Below are 24678 nucleotides of genomic sequence, written 5' to 3'. Positions count from 1 at the left end.
GTAAAAATTGTTTAAAATTTCAGGTGCTTTTTCTCAAGTTTCTTAAGTTTTTAGCCTAAATTGTCAAATTCCAGATTTGTAGGTGTTTTGGCAACCCTGCTAGTAGATATTCTGGCATTGATAATCATGAGAAAAAAAAGATCTCAGGCATGTTTAAGGGAAGTTTTAAAAGTTATACCAGATATTCTGTAGTTGGTTAAAAAGAGTAAAATATGTCTTAATTATATTTATTAAAGGGTAATTTTAAAACTTATACTAGCTTTTGTTTATTTTAAGATGGAGAGTAAAAAAGGCAGTCTTAGGTTTATTTAAGGGTAGTTTTGAAATTTACAACAATTATAAGTAAAGGTCCTAACAGGGTCGCCACTTTTTGAGTCAAAAAATCTATCCTGAATGACCAGAAACTTACCTTAGTAACCTTTAACTTCCCTGAGTTTTTTACATATCAGTAAAAATGTAATTTTTTATTAAAAAATTACAATGATAGTTTTAAGAATATTGAAGATTTAGCCGCAAGGCTAAAAAAATTTTTGTTAAGCACAAACAAATAAATTATTTTTTTGAACAAAATATTGAGGATGGGTTAACTAAATCTCATTCTAGGTCTTGGAAAAATTTTCCCTGAGATTTTTTAAAAAATCTTTAAAATTTCCTGAAATTTTTAGAAAAAACCAAAACTGCCTTGAGTTTCTCTGAATTAAAAAAAAAAAATTCCTGAGTTTCTCTGAATTCCTTGAGTGTGTGGCAACCCTTTCCTAGACATATTTATAGATAATTTTTTGAGAAATCTTATTTGGGGGAGACATTAGCAATACTTTTTATTTCTTCAATCAGAGCCTTATTAAAAAATCAAGAAATGTTGGTTTATGGGGTTGCCAAATATTTTTTGAAAGGCTTTTTCAGGTTTTTTAAAGTACAATTTTTCTTGTTAATTTTTGGTATAAAGTTAAATTTATGGCTAAAACTGTCTTAAAAAGTATAAAAATATTGTGATGATACCCTTGTTATTTCTCTAGTACTTAAAAAATTAATGATGTCAAAAATTTTTATTTTTTATGAAAAATTTTTTTGTAGTTAATATACTAAACTTTCATTTAAAAAATTGTTTAAAATTCCAGGTTTCATAGTGATTTTTTAAGTTTTAAACCTTTTTCAAAATTTCTTAAAATTCATGTTTTTCAAGGACTCTAAGTTTTATTACAACCCTTGAAATTTACAAAAAGACAACTAACATTTTTTCAAGTAGAATTAATTGTTAATTTTAACTTACTTTTGTGAAATGGTAGCAATTCAGTAAGCATGCATATTTTTTAACTTTTCAACTTAACTCTGAACAACTGAAGTTAATAGAACTAGTGTAAATAATTACTGCTGGTCATTGAGACGGGCATAACACATTTTTGAAAGTTAATCATGTGCATAAACAACATTATACATTTAACACATTGAAAAAATATACTAAAATACAGTTTAACTATTTTTTAAACATTATTCACTTTTTCAAGCTTATAGCAAAAATATTGTCCATAAAAACTACAGAATCACACTTTTCAGTTAGTGTTTTCTTTAATGAACAACTAAGCAACTAAGAAATAAAAAATACAATTCATTCAAATTAAATCAACAAATATTGTAAATATATGTTCATTTTAGCAATGAGACCAGTCTGAAAATATAATGACCATTGATCAATTTCATTTTCTTCAAACATTATAAACTGTAAACAGGCTTTAAATTTGTTATCCATTGATTTTATTATAAAATTTGGTTTTATAAATGTATATGTTAGTTGATCTCAATTACAATCTTGGACTTTAATGTATAATCCAATAACTTAAGGTTCAGTATGAGTGTTTTTCTTTCTTGTGACTGAATGAAACTATTGGAACATACTTTTGCTGAACTCCTACCAATTTTTAAAAAAGACCAATTTAGTCAATCTGTAAAAATATTTATCAGGGTAAGAAAGTAAATTACTATGGAAAGATTGTTTAAAAACATATCTTAAAACGAAGTAAAACTATTGCTTTGATTTTTAAGTTTAGTAAAAAAATTTTAAATTATATCTAAAACTAATAATTCAAACTATTTAAGATTTTACTCGATGTATACATTGCATATTTGTAATAAAATAAGTGTTTTTTAGTTTAAAGCTTTAGAAGAAATTTCAATTTTTATATTCAAACCATAAACGTTTTTTATCTATTTAAGACCTGTTTAATTAAAGAACACCTTTAATTTTGATGTTTTTTGTATAAAAGAAACGAAAGTTACTTTTGAAGCAATTACCTTCTAAAAATTTCAGGCATTTTTCTAAAGCTATTTCTCTAAATTTAAGCTGTACAATATTTATAACAATTCTTAACCATTTAATTGTATAGTTTCATTGACATGATTCTTAGCTATTTTGCTTTATGCTTGTTTTTCAAAAACAATTATAACATTTTAGCTATTTCAGCTACTTTGTAAACTACGCTTTTTTATAGTACATGTTAGTATATTAGGGTGCTTATATATACGGTAAAATTCGAGTTTTTAGCTGGTTTTTTTTAACACTTGACAACTACACAGAAATACCCTTTGAAAATTTATGGATGATTTGTAAAACCTTTTACTTTGGCGGAATTCGATTTTCTGAAAACTGCCTTATGCAACTTGTATGGGACCAAAAAAAATCGACCTTAGAGGTTTTAGTTTGATATTTTCCACATGCAGCAATTATCACAAAGACACATTGTGCTCAAATTAAGACGATTTAAAAAAAGTTTTACAAAGGAAATTTCTTAAGTAATTTCACTTTTTGTACGTTTTCTTGAATTTCCAGTTCTTTTTTTTTTAAATATTAACTGTCAATACAGTAACCTCTCGCATCTTCACGCACTCATGACGTTACGCACTCTCGTTTAGTTACGCATTTTAGAATTCTAAAAAATTCAAAAACTATTTTTTTTTTGCACAAATTTGGTTTATTGTATATTTTTAATTTAAAATATGTTTTTAAATGCTAACTCACCTCTCTATATATTTAGAGTTTGTAAACTTATGTTCGTTGACTAATTGATAAACATTTAGTTATACCTGAGCATATCAGATTAAAGCACCAAATGCATATTTTTGTACAATGCTATAGAAATAAATTTTAATATAGACACCACACCATTTCTTAATTGTAAACAAATGCTTAATAACAATTTGAAATTGCTAAGTAGAATAGAATATTAATGTTAAGTACCAAATAAGTCACATACAATTAAAGATAAAGATAAAATTTACTTATTATTAAAATTATTAAAATTTATACAATTATCATTATTTTATATTATAATATATGTACAGTTTTATCTTTTATTTTCATATTCATAAATAAAGTAAACAAATTGTTAAAAATGGGAAAGTGCCCAGTTTGCTTTTAACTAGAAGCAATATCAAAAATCATCTTTTATAGTAAGTACATTTGGTACCTCTCGTATCTTTACGATCTCTCATATCTTTACGCACTTTTTATGTGGACACAATGTGCGTAAATAAGCGAGAGGTTACTGTATAAGTTAATATACTCAATAAAATTCATGCTTATTTATTTAAAGCATTAAATCATCTTCTTTAAAATTTAAACAAATTTAAGTAAAATTAAAAAAAAAATACGAAAATAGTTCTAAAATAAGATGAAAATTGAGTCGTTTCTCTAAAACTTGCAAGTTTTAAAACACAGCAATTTCTTTGTTTTAAAAGAATATTTTTCACGAAATTTGTTAGCTTAATGAAATTGCTAAAAAAATCAGGTTTTTTTTTCAGTTTGTGTTTATTTGGTCGGTGCTACAGCCCATAGAAAAAGTAAAACACTTTGGATTTTTTTTGTTCTCCAACGTATATCGAAAAATAAATTTATATTTTTACTATTTTTTTATAATATTTTTTAGTGAATTAACTTGATTAATGATTTTCTTTGTTTTTATATAAACTTAATAGTTTTTCAGATATACGCCTTTTTTTTAAAAGTTTTTGTTCTTAATTACAGTCTTCTTGCTTATTCTAAAATAAAACTTAAGAAAATCGAAATTAACTATGTAGTAAAAATAGTTTTGTTAAACACTTAAGAATTAAAAATAAGTACTTATTTTATATTTTTCTTAAAAATATGTTGCGAAAACTAAGAAAACCAAAAAAAGGTCCATAAACGTATTTAGTTTTTGCAACATATTTTTAATAAAATATTAAAACTAGTTCATATTTTTTAAAGAACTACGTTGAAAATTATGTAGTTTTAAAATTTTTTTTTGTAAAAACTACATGAAAAATTTAAAACTACAAAAGTTGGACAATATTAAAATGAAACTTTTCATTCAAAATAGCCAATCAAAAGTCTTTAAAATAACTATTTTTAAATAACTTTACAAGTCGAAGGGTTATATTTTTAACTTAAGAAACTTTTACGAAATCACTTTTTTTTCATTGTTACAACATTAGAAAAACATTGTTCTACAATATATTTAACTGAAAAAAATTATTCACGTCTGCAATTAAAGTAACCTGCCACTTAGGTACGCACTTTGAACGCAATGAAAAGGCGCGTATATAAGAAACTTTAGTCTTTTATACGTAAATTAAGTCTAAAAAAAAATTTTTAAACGCCACCAAAGTTAAAAGCCACAAGCTACATTAACAGACATTTTTTTATGAGCATCTAGTTCTTAACAAATATCAATGATCTTTACTTTCGTGGATATTGCGCATTACGTTTATGTTAAAATTATTGAGTATGTAAATTCTAATTGCGTTGTTAATTATTTTCGTTTACCTTAATTAAAATGTATATTTTTATAAGTTATTACATTTATGTTTTAGTCATGGGGTATGTAAGTGTTAGTTGCTCTCTTAATTATTTTTGGTTACCTAATTTTTGTATAACTTTTCAAAAATATTTTTGTGTTATGATCATGCAAACTTAAACTTTACTGTTCTTTCTTCTCCTTAAATAAATAAACTGTAACATTTTTTGTTAATGTTGGGTTTGATATACAACTTGTAAGTTCCTTTCTTTTCTAGTTCCTTCAGTTTTCGTTTTAATTTAATACAGCATTATTTATTTAAAATATGATACTTTTTGGTTTGTTTTTAAATTTCAAAGTTTTATAAACATTTTTGAAATTGGTGTTTTTTGGCTAAAAACTCCATACCCGATCGGCAGTTCGTAAGTGGCAAGTTACTATAGTTAGTTTTCAATAAAACAATTTCTATTTAAACTATTATAATTTGAAGTGTTTGACTAGGTAATTTATTTATATATCGTTGAATATACTTTTCTATTTTTAATGTAAGTCAGTGACGAATTTTTTTGTTAACTTTACAATGTAAGGCAAAACTTCCACATTGTCAATAAAAACAAGACTTAGGTTTATATTTAATTTTTTTTACTAAAAATTAAAGAACTGAAATGTATGTTAAGATTTTGAATTCTGTTTTACTATTATTTTCATGTTTAAACGTTTTATGTTCCTGAGAGAATTTAGATAGTTATGTAGTATAAAGTTATGTATTTTTATAAAGTGTATGTACTGTTAAAAGCTTCTACACAAAATTCTCTCTTGTTGAACAAAATTGTGCAACCCTACTGAAAAAAGTCTATACAAGCTCCTGATGTGTTTACTTAAGTGTTTTTGTTATTTATTAATTATCCTGATAATTATTTTTTGTAATATATCTCAATATAATAAACAAAGTAAATAGTTAATATTCTTGATAGGGTATTTTATTCAAAAACTCTAATCAAAAACGTAATTGATTTCTAGTTAGTTTGTATGAAAATTTATTTTTAACTTTTTGTAGTAAACGTACAAAAATTTCATGCTATTTCTTATTTTGTTTAAGATGATGTAATACGAGTCAAATTTATTTTTTAAGATTATTCATATCCCAAGTTTATACAAACTATCATTTTTTGTTCTAAGAAATAATACTAAGGTTATAAACTTTTTTAAATAAAATCAATATAAATAAAACAAAAACTCCTACATATACATTCACAGTAGTTTATAGTGACATATAAACAGAAAAATCGAACAAAACTTAGTTTGCTTAATTAAATTAAATTTGTGGTAAAACAAAAACTTAAAATACTTAACTTATAATTTATTTTAACTTTTGTAAATGCAGTCGTTATATTTAACATTTTTCAAAGACTTAACTGCTGGTAATCGGCAGTGTAAATAAACTAAATTTTCTATTGGTAAAACATTACATAGCTACAAAGTTATAATAAATATCGTGTGTAGAAATTTCTAGCTATAGGAAATTAAAAAATAAATTATAAAAAATATCAACTAAAAGGATAGATGTTTAAAAATCAATTGTAAATTTCTTTGTATAAAATATTAGTTTATTTTGATTCTAACAAAGTAAACCTTTTATAAAACATAAACTGATTATTGTCTACAAGACCTTTCACGACACGAAACTTAACACATATTTTAAATTTTTTGTATTCGTTGTTGTTGTTATTAGCTCATAGCTTTCTTCATTAGCAGCTCCTGTTTAAAAATATTTTGAATAAATGAAAACCTTTTGAAATTAAAAACACTGTTGTTTATAAATCTGTAGCATTGGTTTAAACTAGAACTGGAACTAAAATTTTTGAATAAAAACTGCAGAAGTTTAAGAGAGTTAAATTAGACATTACAGTTCTACTTTGCTTATATCAAAAGAACTTTTAGTTATTTTTATAAAGGATTTAGAGATAGATAAAAAGTATTTGTACTATTAAAAACTGTAATCTTAACGAGTAACTGTTAATTTTATTTTGATAAAACTCAAACATTTATTTTAATTGACTTTAAAATCAAAATACATCTTGAAAAACATTACATATTATAAAATACATGAAATATCAAAATTGTATTAATCTGTGTTGTGAACAAAAATTGATAATAAAATATCATACAGCTATCACTACTGAATTAGTAAAATATAAATTAAAGCAGTTTTTCGTGAAAAATATATTTTTCTTCCTAATTAAAGGATACTAAATTTTTATAAGAAGTATAAAATGTATCTAAAAGAATCATTTAGTATCTAGCTTTATACTCTGTTTTGTGTGTGGATGTCTTTCGATCAAATTAATTGCTATGTAATTTAAACTATTTAATTTATATTTATTATGAGTAACAATACATTTTCTACTTACTTTTAATTTAGGCAGTGCGTTGGTAATTTGAAGACCGGAAGACCTTGCAAGCACGACGGGCCAGGCATCGGTGGAGTACAATCGGTGCAGGGCGTCAGTCACCATCAGGAAGGGAACGTTTGTGAACTGACCGTCGCTCTCATACTGCTTCAAACTCGATATTGAACCTACATTATGCATTTGTTGAAAAATTATAAGAGAAACGTTTCTCAATTCTATATATTTATTTCAAATAAATGATTTTTTTTATACCTATATAATAAAATTAAGACTTAATCTACGGACCAGAAATTAATTTAAGAAATTAGATTTTTTTAGTTTAAATAAATTGTTTATTTAACTGTCTACTTTTTCGTGCATTCTTCTTTAAAACGTTAACAAAATAGTAAGTTTTTAATATTAACTACAATATGTAATTATTTTAGAAATGCTAAAATACTTATACAAACAAGTTACCAATATCTTTTCCTTGATAAACACTATTTTCAATGCACTTCATCAAATTTTGAACATCTCTGTAACCGCTGTTTGCGCCTTGCCCGGCTAATGGATGCATCCTAAAATGAAAAAAAGATAAAACGTTAAAGTAAAAACATAATGGTGACCTTTAAAAATGTATATCATAGAATTATGTAAAATACGACATAGCTAGTGATTTATGCCCCAATAAAGTAAAAAAGAAAATCAGTTCAAATACAGATATTTGACACAAATAATTGTTAGGTCCTGAAGAATAACACAAAAGTATAAATGAAATTATATAATAATGAACAGAACATTACAAAACTGTAATTTTAGTATACCTGTGAACCGTGTCTCCAATAAAGGCGATTCTGTTTCTCACGTACCACAATGAATGCGAAAGTCCAAGTGGAAAACTCAACGCCGGACCGAGGACACTCTCAACAGATGGTGGGAATTGCTGAACTTTTGCTTCGGAATCTATTTTTTGTTTCGTCAACATGAATATAAAAGTAAATAAGAATAAATTAACAAACGTATGTTAAAGGGATTAAAAAAAATACTAATACATAAAAACTTTGAAAAAATACTTTTGAAAATCATCAAAAGAGTGTTTCTACTTATTTAAAAAAATATTTATAATACTGGGTTTTTTAAAGAACTTTTAAGATACAATTTTTCCAAAATAATATCAAAAGATTAATGTTGTACAATATTTTAATTAAAAAGGTTTTATAAATGTTAAAGAATATTGTAAAAAGAAATTAAAATCAAAGCTTAAAAAAAAGTTTGTTTTTAATAAAAAAACAAAAACCTTATGATCAGTGATTAAAAAAGTTTATGTAAAAACAGTAAAAAGAAGTTTTAAAAAGAGATGCTTCCAATTCTGTTAGTACTTCTTTGTTGAGCTATTTTAAAATCTTGAAAATATTTTATTTATGTTTTAAAAACTATAAAAATTATATTAAATTTAATCAATTTTAAGATCACCTAAATTATAATGACAATTAGTTATTTTGGAGAGTTGTTGTTCCAAAATAAATAAGACAAAACTTGTGAACTCTTGTTGATGACAAATTAACAACCATAAAATTAATTTAAACTTTTATATAAGTTATAAATTGGCAATATTATACTTAAATAAAAGAACAATATTTTTTTACTAAAAAAATTCAAATAATATAAAATTAAAAAATTAATTCTTATATTTTCTGGAGGTTTAGTTATTGCAGAAAATACTTATTCATTTATTAAAAGTAAACAGTAATTACCTTTTGTGACCGTAGATATAGCTTGTTGAATTTTTTCATTAACTTGAGACACAAGTTCGTTTTGTTCATATGTTTTCCACTGTTGAAAATTAAAAAAACATGGAAATAATATTATATTTAGTGTCAACTGTTGAACTATCCGTAAAAAAGATCGATTTATTACTGCACTTATAATTATTATTTTTAAATAAATTCTATAAGTATGCTTTATAAACAAGAGTTTGTCAGGATAAGGAACCAGCCAAATTTACTGCAAAAATTCTTTGACAAAATTATTGAAAAGATATAATATAAAATAAACATAAAATAGGCAACACAGGGTTGCCAAATGTTTTTGGCAAATTTTCTCCATGTTTTTAAAAGTACCTATTTTTCAGTCTATTTTTATTTTAAAGTTAAGTTAAGGAAAGAAACTGTGTTAAATAGTTTAAAAACATTGAAAAGATACTCTAAAGCTAATCTAAATATGTTTATTAATAAATTTAATTTTTGATGATGACAAAAATATCTATATGATAGATTTTTTGAGTCAAATCGAAATTTTACTACTTATTATTATAAGTTGTTAAAAACTCCAGGTTTTTTTTTTCAAAAATTTTCAAATTCCAGGTTTCAATTTTTTTTTTGGCAACCCTGCAACAGATTACTCAAAAGCAAAACAAACAGTTTGTTAAAATAAACAAAAATGCTTGATCTAGCTTCTACTGCATTAGTTTTTTTAAAGAAATAAGAAAACTTTATAAACACTTAGTTTTAAATGTGATGAATTTTAATACTAACTTTTATAGCTTAAAACTTAAAAAAAAACATTGATAAACGTAAAAACTAACAAAAGCATCGTTAATTTTCATTGAGAGCTCATCTTGTGGTAAAGAGCACAAGTGTTTTGCTTCTTCAATAGAAGTGGCCCAAACAAGACTGCTATGTTGCTCATCAAGAGGTAGCATCGCTATTGGTCCTATTATACAGATAATATTAGCTAAAAAACTACAATTAAGTACTTTTAAAGTTCAAGCATATTAATGTTAAAAACGTTCTTAAATACTTATTTAACAAATAGAAAAAAAAAAGACAAGAGAAACTCATAGATCAAAAATCAATCTTTTAGAGTAGCTGCCACAACATTTATAAGTGTCAATACCTTTAAGTAACATTTTTAGTAAGAAGAAAAAATATTTTATGAAGCTCTATAAATGGACATTTTGTTTGCTCTTTAATTAAAACTTATACTTTTGTCCTAATTTAAATGATGTTTTATAAAAGACACTCTAACTAAATACAAACTAAATTAAACATAACTATTTTTAGTTTTTTTGAATTATTATGATAAGTTTCCAGTAGTTACCTAATAGTTTAATTTACGTAAAGCTTTGTGAGCTGTTGTTATACTTCTAGTATTATAAACTTTATTAACTCTTAGCTGTTAGTTATATAATGCTGATATTCTTACTTCAAAGTAAAGATTTATAAATAATTCGCAAATCGGTCCAGGACACAAGTCAATTGTTTTTACTAGTGATTTTTTTCCCCTGCATCAGTAAATACAAAAAATAAATTAACGATGGTTTAAAAATCTACCAGTTTATTGCACGTTTTCTTCAAATTAATTTCGGACAACCGTCCTTCATCAGTTTAAAACTAGTAGAACTAAACACATTCATGCAACAAAAAAATAAATAAAAGTTAAAAAATATATTATGACGTAGTAGTTCAAAACTGTGTATAAAACTAAAATTTTAAAAGCTAGACGATTTTTACAATGTAATAATATTTTTGTAAGTAAAAGTAAATCCAAATGAAATGAATATAAAAACAAACACTTTACCAATATAAACTTTAAATTAAAACTATCTTAGTAAGGAACTGTTTGATGTTAGTTATTGTTAATAAATAGTTACTGCTATCGGCGAAATATAAATAAAAATAAAAACTTTTCCCAAACAATACTTAAAGTAATTATAAAAACTTTTATTAATAACAAGCTGTATCTTACAAACTTTTTATCTTAAAGAAATAGTTTAATCCCTGAATAAAAATAACTATTTTGAAACGAAACTTAAATCTAAATAAGATAATAATACAAAAATTATATAAAGAATTAAATTAAATTGTTTCAGCAGCAAATTATTTTTTCTAATATATTGTTTTTTAAGGTAAACATTTTATCAAATAAACAAACGGTTAAAAACTATTGTGAAACAAAAAATATTCTTTGTGAAACTATCTTATTAAAAACCGATTACTGTAAAACTATTGATTTTATAAGTTTGCTATTATCTATAAAAAGGCAGTATTGTTTTATTTATGTTTATACTTGCTTGTAATAAATTAACCCATTTACTCTCTAAATAATCTAAGTTCGTATGGTTGCTTGTTGAGTCTGTAAAAGTGATTGAATATGCTTCTTCAAAGGTTTTGTTCGATGTTGGATGCTTGTTGGTGTAGTGAAGTTTGAGTGCAGCTCGATCATTTGTCTCGCTGGTGGTCATGTTCTTCCAGTTATGTCTGTGAGAGCACCATCTTTGGGAAAAAGACGTAATTGTCTGTCCCCAAACATAAAGTTTGAGTGCAGCTCGATCATTTGTCTCGCTGGTGGTCATGTTCTTCCAGTTATGTCTGTGAGAGCACCATCTTTGGGAAAAAGACGTAATTGTCTGTCCCCAAACATAAAGTTTGAGTGCAGCTCGATCATTTGTCTCGCTGGTGGTCATGTTCTTCCAGTTATGTCTGTGAGAGCACCATCTTTGGGAAAAAGATGTAATTGTCTGTCCCACAATTACGTCTTTTTCCCAAAGATGGTGCTCTCACAGACATAACTGGAAGAACATGACCACCAGCGAGACAAATGATCGAGCTGCACTCAAACTTCACTACACCAACAAGCATCCAACATCGAACAAAACCTTTGAAGAAGCATATTCAATCACTTTTACAGACTCAACAAGCAACCATACGAACTTAGATTATTTAGAGAGTAAATGGGTTAATTTATTACAAGCAAGTATAAACATAAATAAAACAATACTGCCTTTTTATAGATAATAGCAAACTTATAAAATCAATAATTTTACAGTAATCGGTTTTTAATAAGATAGTTTCACAAAGAATATTTTTTGTTTCACAATAGTTTTTAACCGTTTGTTTATTTGATAAAATGTTTACCTTAAAAAACAATATATTAGAAAAAATAATTTGCTGCTGAAACAATTTAATTTAATTCTTTATATAATTTTTGTATTATTATCTTATTTAGATTTAAGTTTCGTTTCAAAATAGTTATTTTTATTCAGGGATTAAACTATTTCTTTAAGATAAAAAGTTTGTAAGATACAGCTTGTTATTAATAAAAGTTTTTATAATTACTTTAAGTATTGTTTGGGAAAAGTTTTTATTTTTATTTATATTTCGCCGATAGCAGTAACTATTTATTAACAATAACTAACATCAAACAGTTCCTTACTAAGATAGTTTTAATTTAAAGTTTATATTGGTAAAGTGTTTGTTTTTATATTCATTTCATTTGGATTTACTTTTACTTACAAAAATATTATTACATTGTAAAAATCGTCTAGCTTTTAAAATTTTAGTTTTATACACAGTTTTGAACTACTACGTCATAATATATTTTTTAACTTTTATTTATTTTTTTGTTGCATGAATGTGTTTAGTTCTACTAGTTTTAAACTGATGAAGGACGGTTGTCCGAAATTAATTTGAAGAAAACGTGCAATAAACTGGTAGATTTTTAAACCATCGTTAATTTATTTTTTGTATTTACTTCAAAGTAAAAATATATTTTTACCGTTTAAATTTATAGACATATTAAAAAATGTTTAGCTTTTATTTAATTAAAGTTTGAAAAACGGCTAGTTTAAATTTTGTCAAGTGTGTAAGAAGTAATATTTTTGTAGAAAAAATAATTGCTTTTATTTTTATTTAGTATCAACAAAAACATCTCCGAAAGTCTGCAAAGCAGAAACCTGAAGCTCGTATGCCGTGAGACAAACCTCAAGTTTAACAAAAGGGTGATTATACCAATTCGATCATCAGACCGAGGGCTTGTGGTTTGATGATTGAATTGGTATGATCAACCCTTTTGTATTTTTATTAAGGGCATAGGGGAGTGTTATACTTTTTTTAAAATTTAGTTTTATCTTTTACAAAATTAGATAAGCTACTTGTTAATTTTCACCGCTTGTTAAAATTCAAAGTAATTTTTGAGATATAAGCAGGGTTGCCACTTGTTTTTTCATAAATTTTCCAGGTTTTCCAAATTTTTTCCAGGTTTTTTAAAGTACACATTTTTGGTCTATTTTTAGTATAAAGTTAGGTTTAAGGTAAGAAACTGTGGTTAGAAAGTATAAAATCATTGAAAAGATTTTGTAAAGCTACTTTAAATATGTTTTTAAGTAAAAAATTGTTGATGATGACAATTTTTTTTTTATATGATAAGTTGTCAAATTCGAAGTTTTTCAAGGTTTCCAGGTAAAGTGGTCTGTATAAGTGATCAAAGTTAGAGCTTTGAATAGGTTTTTTATGTGAGGCGCAAACTTAAAGGGCAAAATAGACTATTTCACTAAAAATATATTCTTCAGTTTTTGAGTAATTGTTTAAAAAAGTTTACAGAGTAATTTTTAATAAATTTTAAGCAACTTGTAGGATATCAATTTTTTAATTTTTATAAAAAATAAACAAAAAAAAGATTTTTTTTAGTTTTTGATCATAATTTATTTTGACTTTTTTTTTGTAATTTGCTTCCTACAAGTTGTTTACAATATTGAAAATACACTTCCTGAAAATTTGAATTAAATTACTAAAAAATGAAGTGGGAGATTGATTTTTTGTAAATTTTTCAAAATTCCAAGAAAACGGCCGTGAAAGTTTTTGATTCCATACGGTTGTATCTTGTTATATCTCATAAGTTAATTGAAATTTTTCTGTTCTATGAAGATTATCTTATAGTATATGCTTTGAAATATATGCTAATGTTAATTTCTGGAAAAAAAAAAATTGGATGCCCTTAAATGTAAATTAAAGTTTTCTTTTAACTTTGCTATTTTAACCACATAAAGTTTTATATATTCCAACGATTACAAATAAGTTATTTTTTGAACATAGTTTTTATGAGCCTTTTACAATTAAAACTCAGCAACTAAATCATTATACAAACTTTCGACATTTCTTGTAAAGATTTTTATACACTTCTCATAAGTACTATTATAGGAAGGTTTTTGAACGTATTTATAGGTGACATGACAATTCGAATTCGGACAACTCATTACCATTTGCAACTTATTATTAACAGATTACTCATTCTATATTCAGTTTATTAATAAACATACCTTTACTTTAGTTTTACTTGCTAAATCTCTAAATTTTGTATTTATTTGAATTTATTCATACGTCACAATTGAAGGTTATTTTTTAAGCTGTTACTAACCAATTTTTTTTTTTCAAATTTCATTTAACATTTATACACTTTAATTTACACATTTAAAACAACCAAATATTTAACAATGTACATGACTTATTGTATAATCTCTAATTATAAAAGTTAATAACATATTTTAATCTAGCATAAAAAATAAAAGTTTGATTTTTCATATCATGTTAATTCATTTTTAATTTGAATTTACCACAGATGACATAAAACTGACACCTAAAAAATAATATTTTAATAAAATCCGCCTTACAAGTCGTATTAACTAACTAAAGGAATTTAATTCTAGATAAAAATTGCACTTATACTAATTTTTATTAAGATGACGGATAAATTTTAAAAACCATATGTTTCAATACTAAACTGTTATTTATAATTTTTTCTATAATGTTTTATTTAACATTACATATTAAATGGCTAGTCAGTTTGCGACACACTAATACAAAATAATAATAAGAAAACATTACAAACAAGACCCACCTGAAGGTAGAAATCTCTGCCACGACACATAGTTATCACAGGGTTCAGAAAATTTCAGAGTTGCAACAACGGCTCTACCTCCGTATTCCCAACCCATCTTCGGTATTTCAGCTTTCTTTGCTAAAAACGAGTTTAGACCATCAGCTGCTATCTGAACGTTTGCATAAAGTTATGTAATCTGTTTTAAAATTACATTTACAAATAAAATTCTTCTTTTACATTTTATGAGAAAGTTAGTTTTATGAAACTAGAAAATTAGTATGCATGAAAAATAAATAAATATTTTAAAATTGCTAGTGTTTTAGTTTGTGTTTGATATCTAAACCTTGTCAATTATAAATAAGGACAAATTTTAAATATATAAAATTGTATAAAATATTACTGACAACAAGACGAGCAGAAATAGTACTTTCATCACTAAGCTTCAACTGGGCAAGCTTCTGTAAATCATTGTTTTCAGGAATTGAACAGTCAACGATTTTGGTATTAAACTTTGTGTCAACATTTGTGTCTTGCAAACTTTTCATGGCTGCAGCAACAAGCAAGTCGTTCTCTGTTATACTACAAATTCCGTTTTTGTTTCGAAACTTTATGTGATCATCAAAGGAAATTGATGCTTCTGAACAAGCGTCCCAAACCTTAAAAAAAATTTAAGTATATAAAAAATTATTTTTTGGTATTACAAAAATTGATATAACAAAACTTCACCAGCATTTTATCAACACGCTGGCTTCGAGGGACGTGTTGCCAAATGTTCAAGCTTGACAAGTAGTCAATTGTTCCTGGAGATATGGCGCAGCATCTTATTTTGAAATTGCCAGGATTTTCCAGCAGACTGACATCTGGTTTGTCACCGGAATCCAACATCAGAACCTTCATACCTTCCAAGTACTTACTCTTGCCTGTAACATTTTTGTAACGTAAAAATAAATATTAAAAAACAATAAAAAAAATTTCACATACATCAATATAAAAATAGGTAACTGTTTTACTTTATTTACAAATATATTGGTTTTACTTTGTAAAATTCATTTACTTATTATTTCACCAGACACATTTTTATTTTTTTCCTAGTTTTATTGATAATATCAATTATAAAGGGCATAGGGAGGGGCTCTACCTTGCTTTTTAAAAGTTGATTTTAATTTTTAGAGTTCTATCTGTGCTATCAGACATTTTAAACCGCTTTAAAATATTCAAAGTAATTTTTGACATACAAGCGATCAAAGTCGGTGACCTCAATAGGTTCCTAATGGAAGGCGCAAATTATAAACATGAAAAAGGACTCTTTCGTTAATTCTTCTCTTTCATTTTTTAACCAATCTTCTTCAATTTTTCACAGAAAGTCCATTATTGAATTTAAAAAAGATTAAAAGCAGGATTGTTTTTTATTTTGATAAATAAAATAGTTATTGAAAAAAGACCACCTATATAGTTTTTTATCTAAAATTTTTATTTTATAATATTTTTTAAATCGCAACATTGAAAGTGTTTACTATAAAAGGAACATTTCCTGAAAGTTCGAGGTCTTTAGCTCAAAAAATGAAGGAGAAGATAAATTTTTAGTGATTTTTTTATTATTATTGAGAAAAATGACCTCAAAAAACTTGTGCTCCATACGTTTGTATCTGAAACTTTTTACAAAAATTACAATATCTAAAATTTAATAACATTTTTATTTCTATAAAAACTGGCTTTTAGTTTGTACTTAAATCTTTCATATAAGAGCCAATGTTATTTTTAGTAAAAAAAATGTTCGATCCTCCTGAAAAGTTTCAAAAACAGTTTATAGAAAATTTTTAAGCACTACAACAAAGTAATTAAGCTTATTAAATAGTTTATTTGTTCAGCTTTAATAACTGATAACTAATATGCTTTAAAAAATTAGAAGAAAACAGTATTAAGCAAATTAAAACAGTTTCATAAAACTCTAGTAACTATTATCTTTTTTATAAAGAGCATACTTTATTTTATAACATATATAGAAAAATAGTTATAAACTATAAATTAAATTTTATTTTTATTTTTATATATTCCTTATTAATATAACAGTTTTGGACACTTAAGTTTTTTGAAACGTGAAACAATATGTTTTTAAAAACTGATAAAAGTAGTTCCGCAAGAGTTTTAGAATAAAATTACAAACTAATAAAAATAGTTATTTTTATAAAGCAAAAAAAAAGATTTTTTTTAATATAAGAATTGAAGAATAGCTTTTCAACTACAAGTGATAAAACACAGAAATAATTTTAGAAAAACGGTTTTACTATATTTTAATACTTAAAAAATAAAAAAAGGATTTTTAAAAATTATATTAAACAAACTAATTATCAAATTAAACTTTTATTGAAAACAATAAATTTAAATGAAATTTTTATAACTTGGATGTAATAATTGTATCTTCTTCATCTATACAGTAAAATTTCATATCAACGGCTAAAAAAGAAGTAAATTTAATATTTTTAAACTTTCTAATGCACCTTCTAAACAAATATATAAAAAGTGATTGGTACTGTAATCTAACTTATGTTTGCTTCTATTCATTTTTAAAGAACAGTAGCATATTAGTATATAAAAATATGTCTAGTAAATAGAATAACTGCGTACTAAGTTGATGAATAATACAGAAAAATCAAGGCAAAATATTTATGTAAAGCGTAAAAAAAAACTTTTAATGTTTAATCACCATTATACTTAATTGTAACCATGCTATAAATGTTATTAAAACAAGTTGAAACATATACTACTCTTACTACATTTTTACTACAAGACAAACCAAGTGCAGAAGACATTGCAGTTCCAATCATACCAGAACCGCAAACAACAATATCATATTCTTCATTTTTAACATTTGTTGAGTACCAACTTATTACAGCTTTTCTATTGATCTTTGTAAGCTTCTTAAGATGCTGTGTTTTAAGTAAAACCTGTAAATTAAAAATAAATATTAGTTTATAGTATAGTAATTTCAAGTTAAAATTATATGATATTGTATTATAGTTCAAGTATTATTGAGATAGTTTAAGTATTATTGAGATTGTTTAAATTTTCAATAGTTACGTCACAATTTAAATAAGCTACGTTAAAATGCAAACTTTAAGCTTACTTTATCAACTACATTTTTGCTTAAGCAATGTTTACTTTGAAAATTAACTAGAAGAAAAAAAAAGCTACATACAGCTTTTATTATTATTATTATTATTATTGTTGTTATATTGATTTTAAAACTTAACTAAAATCTAAACTTTACCTTAAACTCAATCTTTATATTAAAATTTAATTTGTTTAGTTTTTTAAGTAAAAAGTTGTGTAAATTTTGGTTTTAAATAAATTTTTATAATTTGTTTTTATTTTATTTAATTGTTTAAATGCTATTTTCCATGACTTTCACATATCTTTTTAGATTTATTTAAGCACTGACAAGGTCTTTGACCTAAACTTAGCTTGTAAAATAAATTCTTGAAAGAATACATTCATTATTTTTCCTCCAGTAGTTGAGATCTTTTTATTTGTTTTCTTAAAATTAAAATATATAAAATTATTAAGATAGATTAAGTTAATCTTATTTTTGTGTTTCAAAAAATATTTTTTATGTTATACTTTATTCTTTTTTATAAGATAAACTTATCAGAATTATAAGAAAAAAAAACCCAAAAACATATGTCCTCCTAGGGTTTTTATAAAATTGTAACTAATAAACTAGATAAAAAAATTAATAAGACTTTTGTTACAGTTTAAAAAACATAAGAAATTAAAAAAAAGAGCTTGTTTATCAGTTTATAAAGACTTGATTAGGAAAGCCTAAAAAATTATACTTTTTAAAGTGTAATAGAAAAAAGATTTTTAAAGAAATCTCCTTTTATGGTGTTTTAGTTTGCTCCGTCCACAACAAAACTATTAAACTCTCCAACTTTGATCCATTTTGTCTCAAAAGTTACTTAGAATTTTAATAATCAACAAAAAGCAATTAGCAGCTTTGTAAAAATCTATACAATAAGGCCTAATTCTAAAAAAAATGCTTCTTTATTAACTTTGTTTTTGAAACTATAAAAATTTACTTTACTCCGACATGAAACATTTAAAAAATCAGTTAACATTTTTAAAGGTTGTTTGTGTCAAAAACTTTTGCTATGGTTTTGCGTAAATATAGTTAAAATTTTTTAGTACAATCATTTAGGTTACAACTATTTTAAACATACAATTTGTGTTGTGGTTATTGTTTAAATATTGCTATTAAAGCATGCTTTTGGTTTCTCAACAACTGGTATTAAGCTCCATACAAGAACAGATGGACAACTTTTCAATTTTGCAAGTCTAAGAGCAAAGCGAAATCAAAAGATTGTCACAATACATGATCTTCTCTTTGCTGATGATGCTGCACTTGTGACTCACTCTGCCAAAGACCTGCAAACACTACTGAATCAGTTTCCATCATTGCTCGATTTTTGGCCTTACTATAAGTCTTAAGAAGACTAAAGTTCTAAGTCAAGGAACATATATTTTACCATCAATAAAAATCTATGGCAAGGATATCAAAAATTTTAAAAACTTTGTATACCTTGGCTAAAATGTTGCGTCAAACGCATTATTGGACACAAAAATAAATAGTCGCATTGGTAAGACCTCAGGCACTTTTGCTTGTTTGATTGTAAGAGTTTGGGATAATCAGAAGTTAAGCATTCACACAAAGGCTAACGCTTATTGTTCCTGTGTATGCAGTACTCTGCTATATGGTAGTGAAACATGGATGTTGTCTAGCGTGCAGGAAAATAAAATTGCTATCTTTCTCCTACAATGCCTTTGTGGTATCCTTAGAATTGCATGGCAACAAAAGATCACCAACAAGAAAGTGTTGAGACGTACTAGCTTTACAGCCATATACTTTACATTTAAGCTTTGTCAGCTTGGTCACGTTTTGAGAATGGATGCTGAGAAAATCCTCAAGTCTCTGTTGTTTGGCAAGTTGGTCGTTTGCAAATGCAGTCAAGATTGTCTAAAATTACTTTTTAAGGACGTATGCAAGCAATACCTAAAAAGCTTGAATATAGAACTAATGAGTTAGAGTTGATTGCAAATGACCGGGCCAAATCGAGATCTACTGTACACAAAAGACTAAAAGAACAAGGAAAAGGATACTTTAAGAAATAAAAGAAGATGAAGAAATGGGAAGCAGAATGAATCTTATTAATTTGTATTTATTGTTGTCACTTGTTTTTTTTTTTATACACAATTATGCATACATAGCCGATCCCGGCTGATAGCAAGCCTTTTATTATTATTATTGATAAAAGTACAAACTGTTTATAGATCAAAATTTTTCATTTACAATTTTCTAGGAAACTAAATAGGTCACTATAAATATATATATCCTATTTCATTTTCTGAGCAATTACTTAAACTTTTAGAAAATGTTTGTTATATTGTGTATTTTAGACTTTAAAACGTTAGAATTAAAAAAAAAACTTCAAAACAAAAAAAGACAAAAGAAACAAAAATTAAAGTTTTTTATAAAAAAAACCTTTAATAAAAAAAAAAATCTTGCATTAAAAAATTTTAAATACTAGTATGGACTTACTGTGAAAACAATACAGATTTTTAGTGAACTAGTTTTTTTTTTTGTGCCTTCCTTTAGAAACCTACAGAGCTCACTAGCTTTGATTGCTTAAATCTCAAAAGTTACTTTGATTTTTTAAGAGATTAAAAATGTCTAATAGCTCAGATAAAACTCTACAAAAAAAAAAAATTGTAAAAAACAAAGTCAACCCCCATATGCCTTTAAATTTATAAAAAACTCATAATTTAATAAAAAAGTACACTCTGTTGAAATTAAACAAACTTATTAAAAATTATAACTAGTTGAATAATTGTAAGAATTATCAAAAAATAACAATAACCTTATCAACTTACCTTATTACAGTGTTGAAACATATTTAACAGACGTTGGTTTGTTTTTCTTCAACAAAATTTTTTTATTAGACAAACATTCCTAAAAATTCAATAAATATATTTCAAGCTTTTAATATGTTTAAAAACTATATTGTAACATAGTCTATGTTATAGTTTATTTTTATAAGGCATATTTTATTTAAAAATACGCTGGAAAGCTTTATGAAAATTATCTAAGAACAAAAAAAAAAGTCTATTTATAATTAACAAAAATCCAGGTATTAAGGGCATAGGGGGAGGGGGGGTAAACACCCTTTTTTGGTTTTTTATCTTATTTTATATAGTTTTTACTAAGCTACAAGATGCTTTTTACAGATTTAAATAATTCAAAATAATTTTTGAGATATAGCCAGTCAAAGTCGGAGCCGACAATAGGTTCCTTATGGGAGGCGCAAACTAAAACGGCAAAAATAGACTATTTCACTAAAAATCTATCTTCTCCAACGTTTTTTGAGATAACTACCTCAAACTTTTAGGAAGTGTTCCTTGATATATTTAGAAAATTCTGTCGGATGGAATTTTTAAAAAAATTAAAAATAAAAAAATTATATAAAAAATAAACAAAAAAAACAGTTTTTTTTTTTGTTTTTTTATTATAAAATTTTTTTTAAATAATTTTTTTTAAATTCCTTCCGACAGAATTTTCTAAATACTGCAAGGAACATTTCCTGAAAATTTGAGGTAGTTATCTCAAAAAACGTAGGAGGAGATAGATTTTTAGTGATTTCTAGTTATTTGCAGTTTTAGTTAGCGCCTCCCATAAGGAACCTATTGTCGGCTCCGACTTTGACCGGCTATATCTCAAAAATTATTTTGAATTTTTAAAATCTGTAAAAAGCATCTTGTAGCTTAGTAAAAACTATATAAAATAAGATCAAAAACCAAAAAAGGGTGTTTACCCCCCCCCTATGCCCTTAACCTAAAAGATGTAAATAAAATTTTATTGCTTTCATAATTAAAAAAAGTATTTAGCTGAAGTAATATAAAAACAAGTCTTTTTTATAAGATAATATAGAAAGAAAAGTTCTGAATAACACAATATGTGCTTTGGAATAATTTAACTTATACTGTCAAAAATATTTATTTTGCCTCTAGTCCATATTTGTTGTAATTCAGCAAACCATGACCTTATTTTTCCGCAATCAGATGATTGCTTTTTGCAACAACAGTAGGTGGCTGTTGGGTAAATTGAATCCATTGAACTGACTTAACAGGTTTTATGGTAAAAGATTGAATACTTAACAACATAAGCTTTTCTCTTAAAATTTATGAGATCTAAAATGATTGTAACATTTAAATTTGTTTTATTAATGTTTTCTATTAAGTCATAAAAAAATGTTTAGTAAGCAAGGTTTTAACCACATTTTAAGACCATTTATAGCAGGGTTTCCAAAACTTTTTTTCAAAAGGCCCCCTTTAAAGAAATTGAAAAAGCAATGGCCCACTTCAACAAGATTACTCATAAACTACCATAAAATACACATATGACCTTTTTTTTTTGCTCTTCGTCTGCAACTCAATAATATTTAGTGTAAGTTTCTAAACTACCATAAAATACACATAGGACCTTTTTTTTTTTGCTCTTCATCTGCAACTCAAGAATATCTAGTGTAAGTTTCAGGTTATGGCCCCCCTGTGGCTCCTTTACTGCTCATGGCCCCCCCTCTTCCCCCTTTGCTGCTCGTGGCCCCCTGATTATCTGTCATGGCCCCCTAAGGGGCCACTTGGCCCACTTTGGAAAACCCTGATTTATAGCTTAAAAGGTTTAATTTTTTGAGAGTAATCTGTAAATATGAGCTTGGTCTCCAAACTATGTGCACTCTAGCTGAGGATAAATCAGGTAAGGTTTTCTTGTGGTTTTTTGATTTATATGACCCTTAAATAACTTTAAGACACCTTGAATTTTCAAAAAAAGTTCAAAAATTTCAAAAAGTGAAAAAAGCTGAGGTTTTAAGCAGCTTGTTATATTGTTAACAAAATCCATACCATATCCCTAAAAAATGGTAAAAAAAAACAAGAAAATATATCCAGGTATTTTTAAGTACTTAATCAGGTCTTTATTTTGATGTATATGCAATATTTTGTAATAAAAAATTGGCCACCTTTCATTTAACTTATAATCTAAAACAATTAAAGCAGAAAATTAGTTTTAAACAAATATATACAACAAAGCTTCATTTTAAATTGTTTGAGTCACCAAAAAAGAAACTTGGCACTTGTGAGCACATTGTAAACCTGAAAAATAATTAGGAGAATCAAATTTAGATAATGATCAAACCTGCACCAAAACTTTAACTTCAAAAATTTTATAGCAGATTTTTCAAAGACTCTGACGCTCATATAAAGTCATTAATAAAAAAAGATAGGACATAAGTTAATATTTAGGGCATAAGGGGGTCCAATATTTTTTTTTACAAAAAACTACATTGGCTTTTATATGAAAGCTTAAAGTCAAAACTTCAAGCCAAATTTTTATGGAATTCAAAAATCTTATTAAACTTTTGAGATAATGTAAGTTTTGTTTCTGATACAAACATATGGACGGCAAAATTTTCAATGTCAACTTTTTTTGCAATTTAAAAAATCATTAGAAACCTATTTTCTCCTTCATTTTTTGAGCTAGAGATCTCAACTTTTAGGAAATGTTCCTTTTATAGTTTAAAAAACTTTCAATGTTGCAATTTTAAAAAATATTAAAATTAATAATTTTAGATAAAACAACCAAAAGAAAAATCTTCTTTTTTTAATAAAATTTTTATGTTTCAAAGTTTAAAAAATTCCTGCATTAAATCTTTTTTAAATTTAGTAATAGACTTACTGTGAAAATTTGAAGAAGATTGGTTAAAAAATGAAGGAGAAGATACACTTTTAACAAAATAGTTATTTTGCGCTTTTGGTTTGCCTCTTTCATAAGAACCTATTGAGCACAAGGACTTTGATAGCTTATATTCCAACATTTTTAATTTTTTTTAGCGGTTAAAAATGTCTGGTAGCTCAGATGAAACTCTAGAAAATAAGATCAACTATTAAAAATCATGGTGGACTCCTGATGCCCTTCAACAATACTAGCAAAATTTATTTGCAAGAAAGGAAATAAATAATGAAGGAAAATAATAAGTTAGTAAAATCTTAAGCTAACTTAGCACAACAGTGACTATACAAAACTAAGTTATAGAACAGGTTTAGGATTTCATGAGATATAATTGTACATTAAAATATTTTAAAGTAAAAGTTTATTTTATCCATACCAGGTACCATATTCTTATTCAAAAATTACCACTAAAAATGGGATTACAACACAAATTCATTTTATTTTGTTTAAAAATTAGTTTACAGATTAAAAAAAGTTGTTTTTTCTACATGTGCACTTTAATCCAGCATACTTTGAAGGGCATGGCAGGTAGAATATTTACACTAAAAAGTGTTTTTAATTTACATAGTAGAAACATTTTGATGACTTCAAAACTCATCTTTGATGCATATCAACATTTAGTGTTCAAAGTTTATTTTAGTCTTTGAATTAAATTTTACTAATAACTATAGTTTTTATTTTCATACATTTTTAATCAAATGGATTTTTACTAAAAGTTGTTAAAAGTTTACTTATTGTATACTTTCAATTTTAGAATATATTTATCTTAAGTTTATTTTTTTATTCTTGATTCTAAAACTAGAACAACTTAAGATTTATTCAAAATGACAGTAGAAGTTTTACAGATGAAATTTTAATGTGATTTGAGTTTTGTTAATACTTATTTAAGTATTTTATGTATAACAATTTACTTAAAGTTGATTATTTTAAAACTTTTGTCTTAAAGGTTAAAGCAAGAGTAAAGTATAATGAGTCTTTTAAATTAAAAGAATTTTTAACTAAATCTTTAACAAATCTATGTTTTTTT

At 25.4% G+C, this 24678-nt stretch overlaps 1 protein-coding gene across 1 annotated transcript; it reads right to left on the bottom strand.

Moving 5' to 3' along the window:
- Positions 1-6015: 6015 nt before the first annotated feature.
- Positions 6016-21925, bottom strand: LOC145841918 (ubiquinone biosynthesis monooxygenase COQ6, mitochondrial-like). Its single transcript, XM_082949220.1, has 12 exons — positions 21907-21925; positions 20741-20819; positions 17610-17760; positions 15542-15735; positions 15220-15471; positions 14834-14984; positions 9744-9871; positions 8914-8992; positions 7984-8122; positions 7637-7737; positions 7181-7347; positions 6016-6527 (listed from the first exon to the last, which is right to left on the bottom strand). Exons 2-12 carry the CDS (start codon positions 20759-20761, stop codon positions 6498-6500), a joined length of 1413 nt encoding a protein of 470 aa, XP_082805346.1. The 5' UTR covers positions 20762-20819; positions 21907-21925; the 3' UTR covers positions 6016-6497.
- Positions 21926-24678: the final 2753 nt, after the last annotated feature.

This window comes from Thalia democratica, chromosome 8 (genome assembly GCF_965202585.1).
Source record: "Thalia democratica chromosome 8, ktThaDemo2.hap1.1, whole genome shotgun sequence".
NCBI lineage: Eukaryota > Metazoa > Chordata > Thaliacea > Salpida > Salpidae > Thalia > Thalia democratica.
This window is presented reverse-complemented; position numbering and strand designations above follow the sequence as displayed.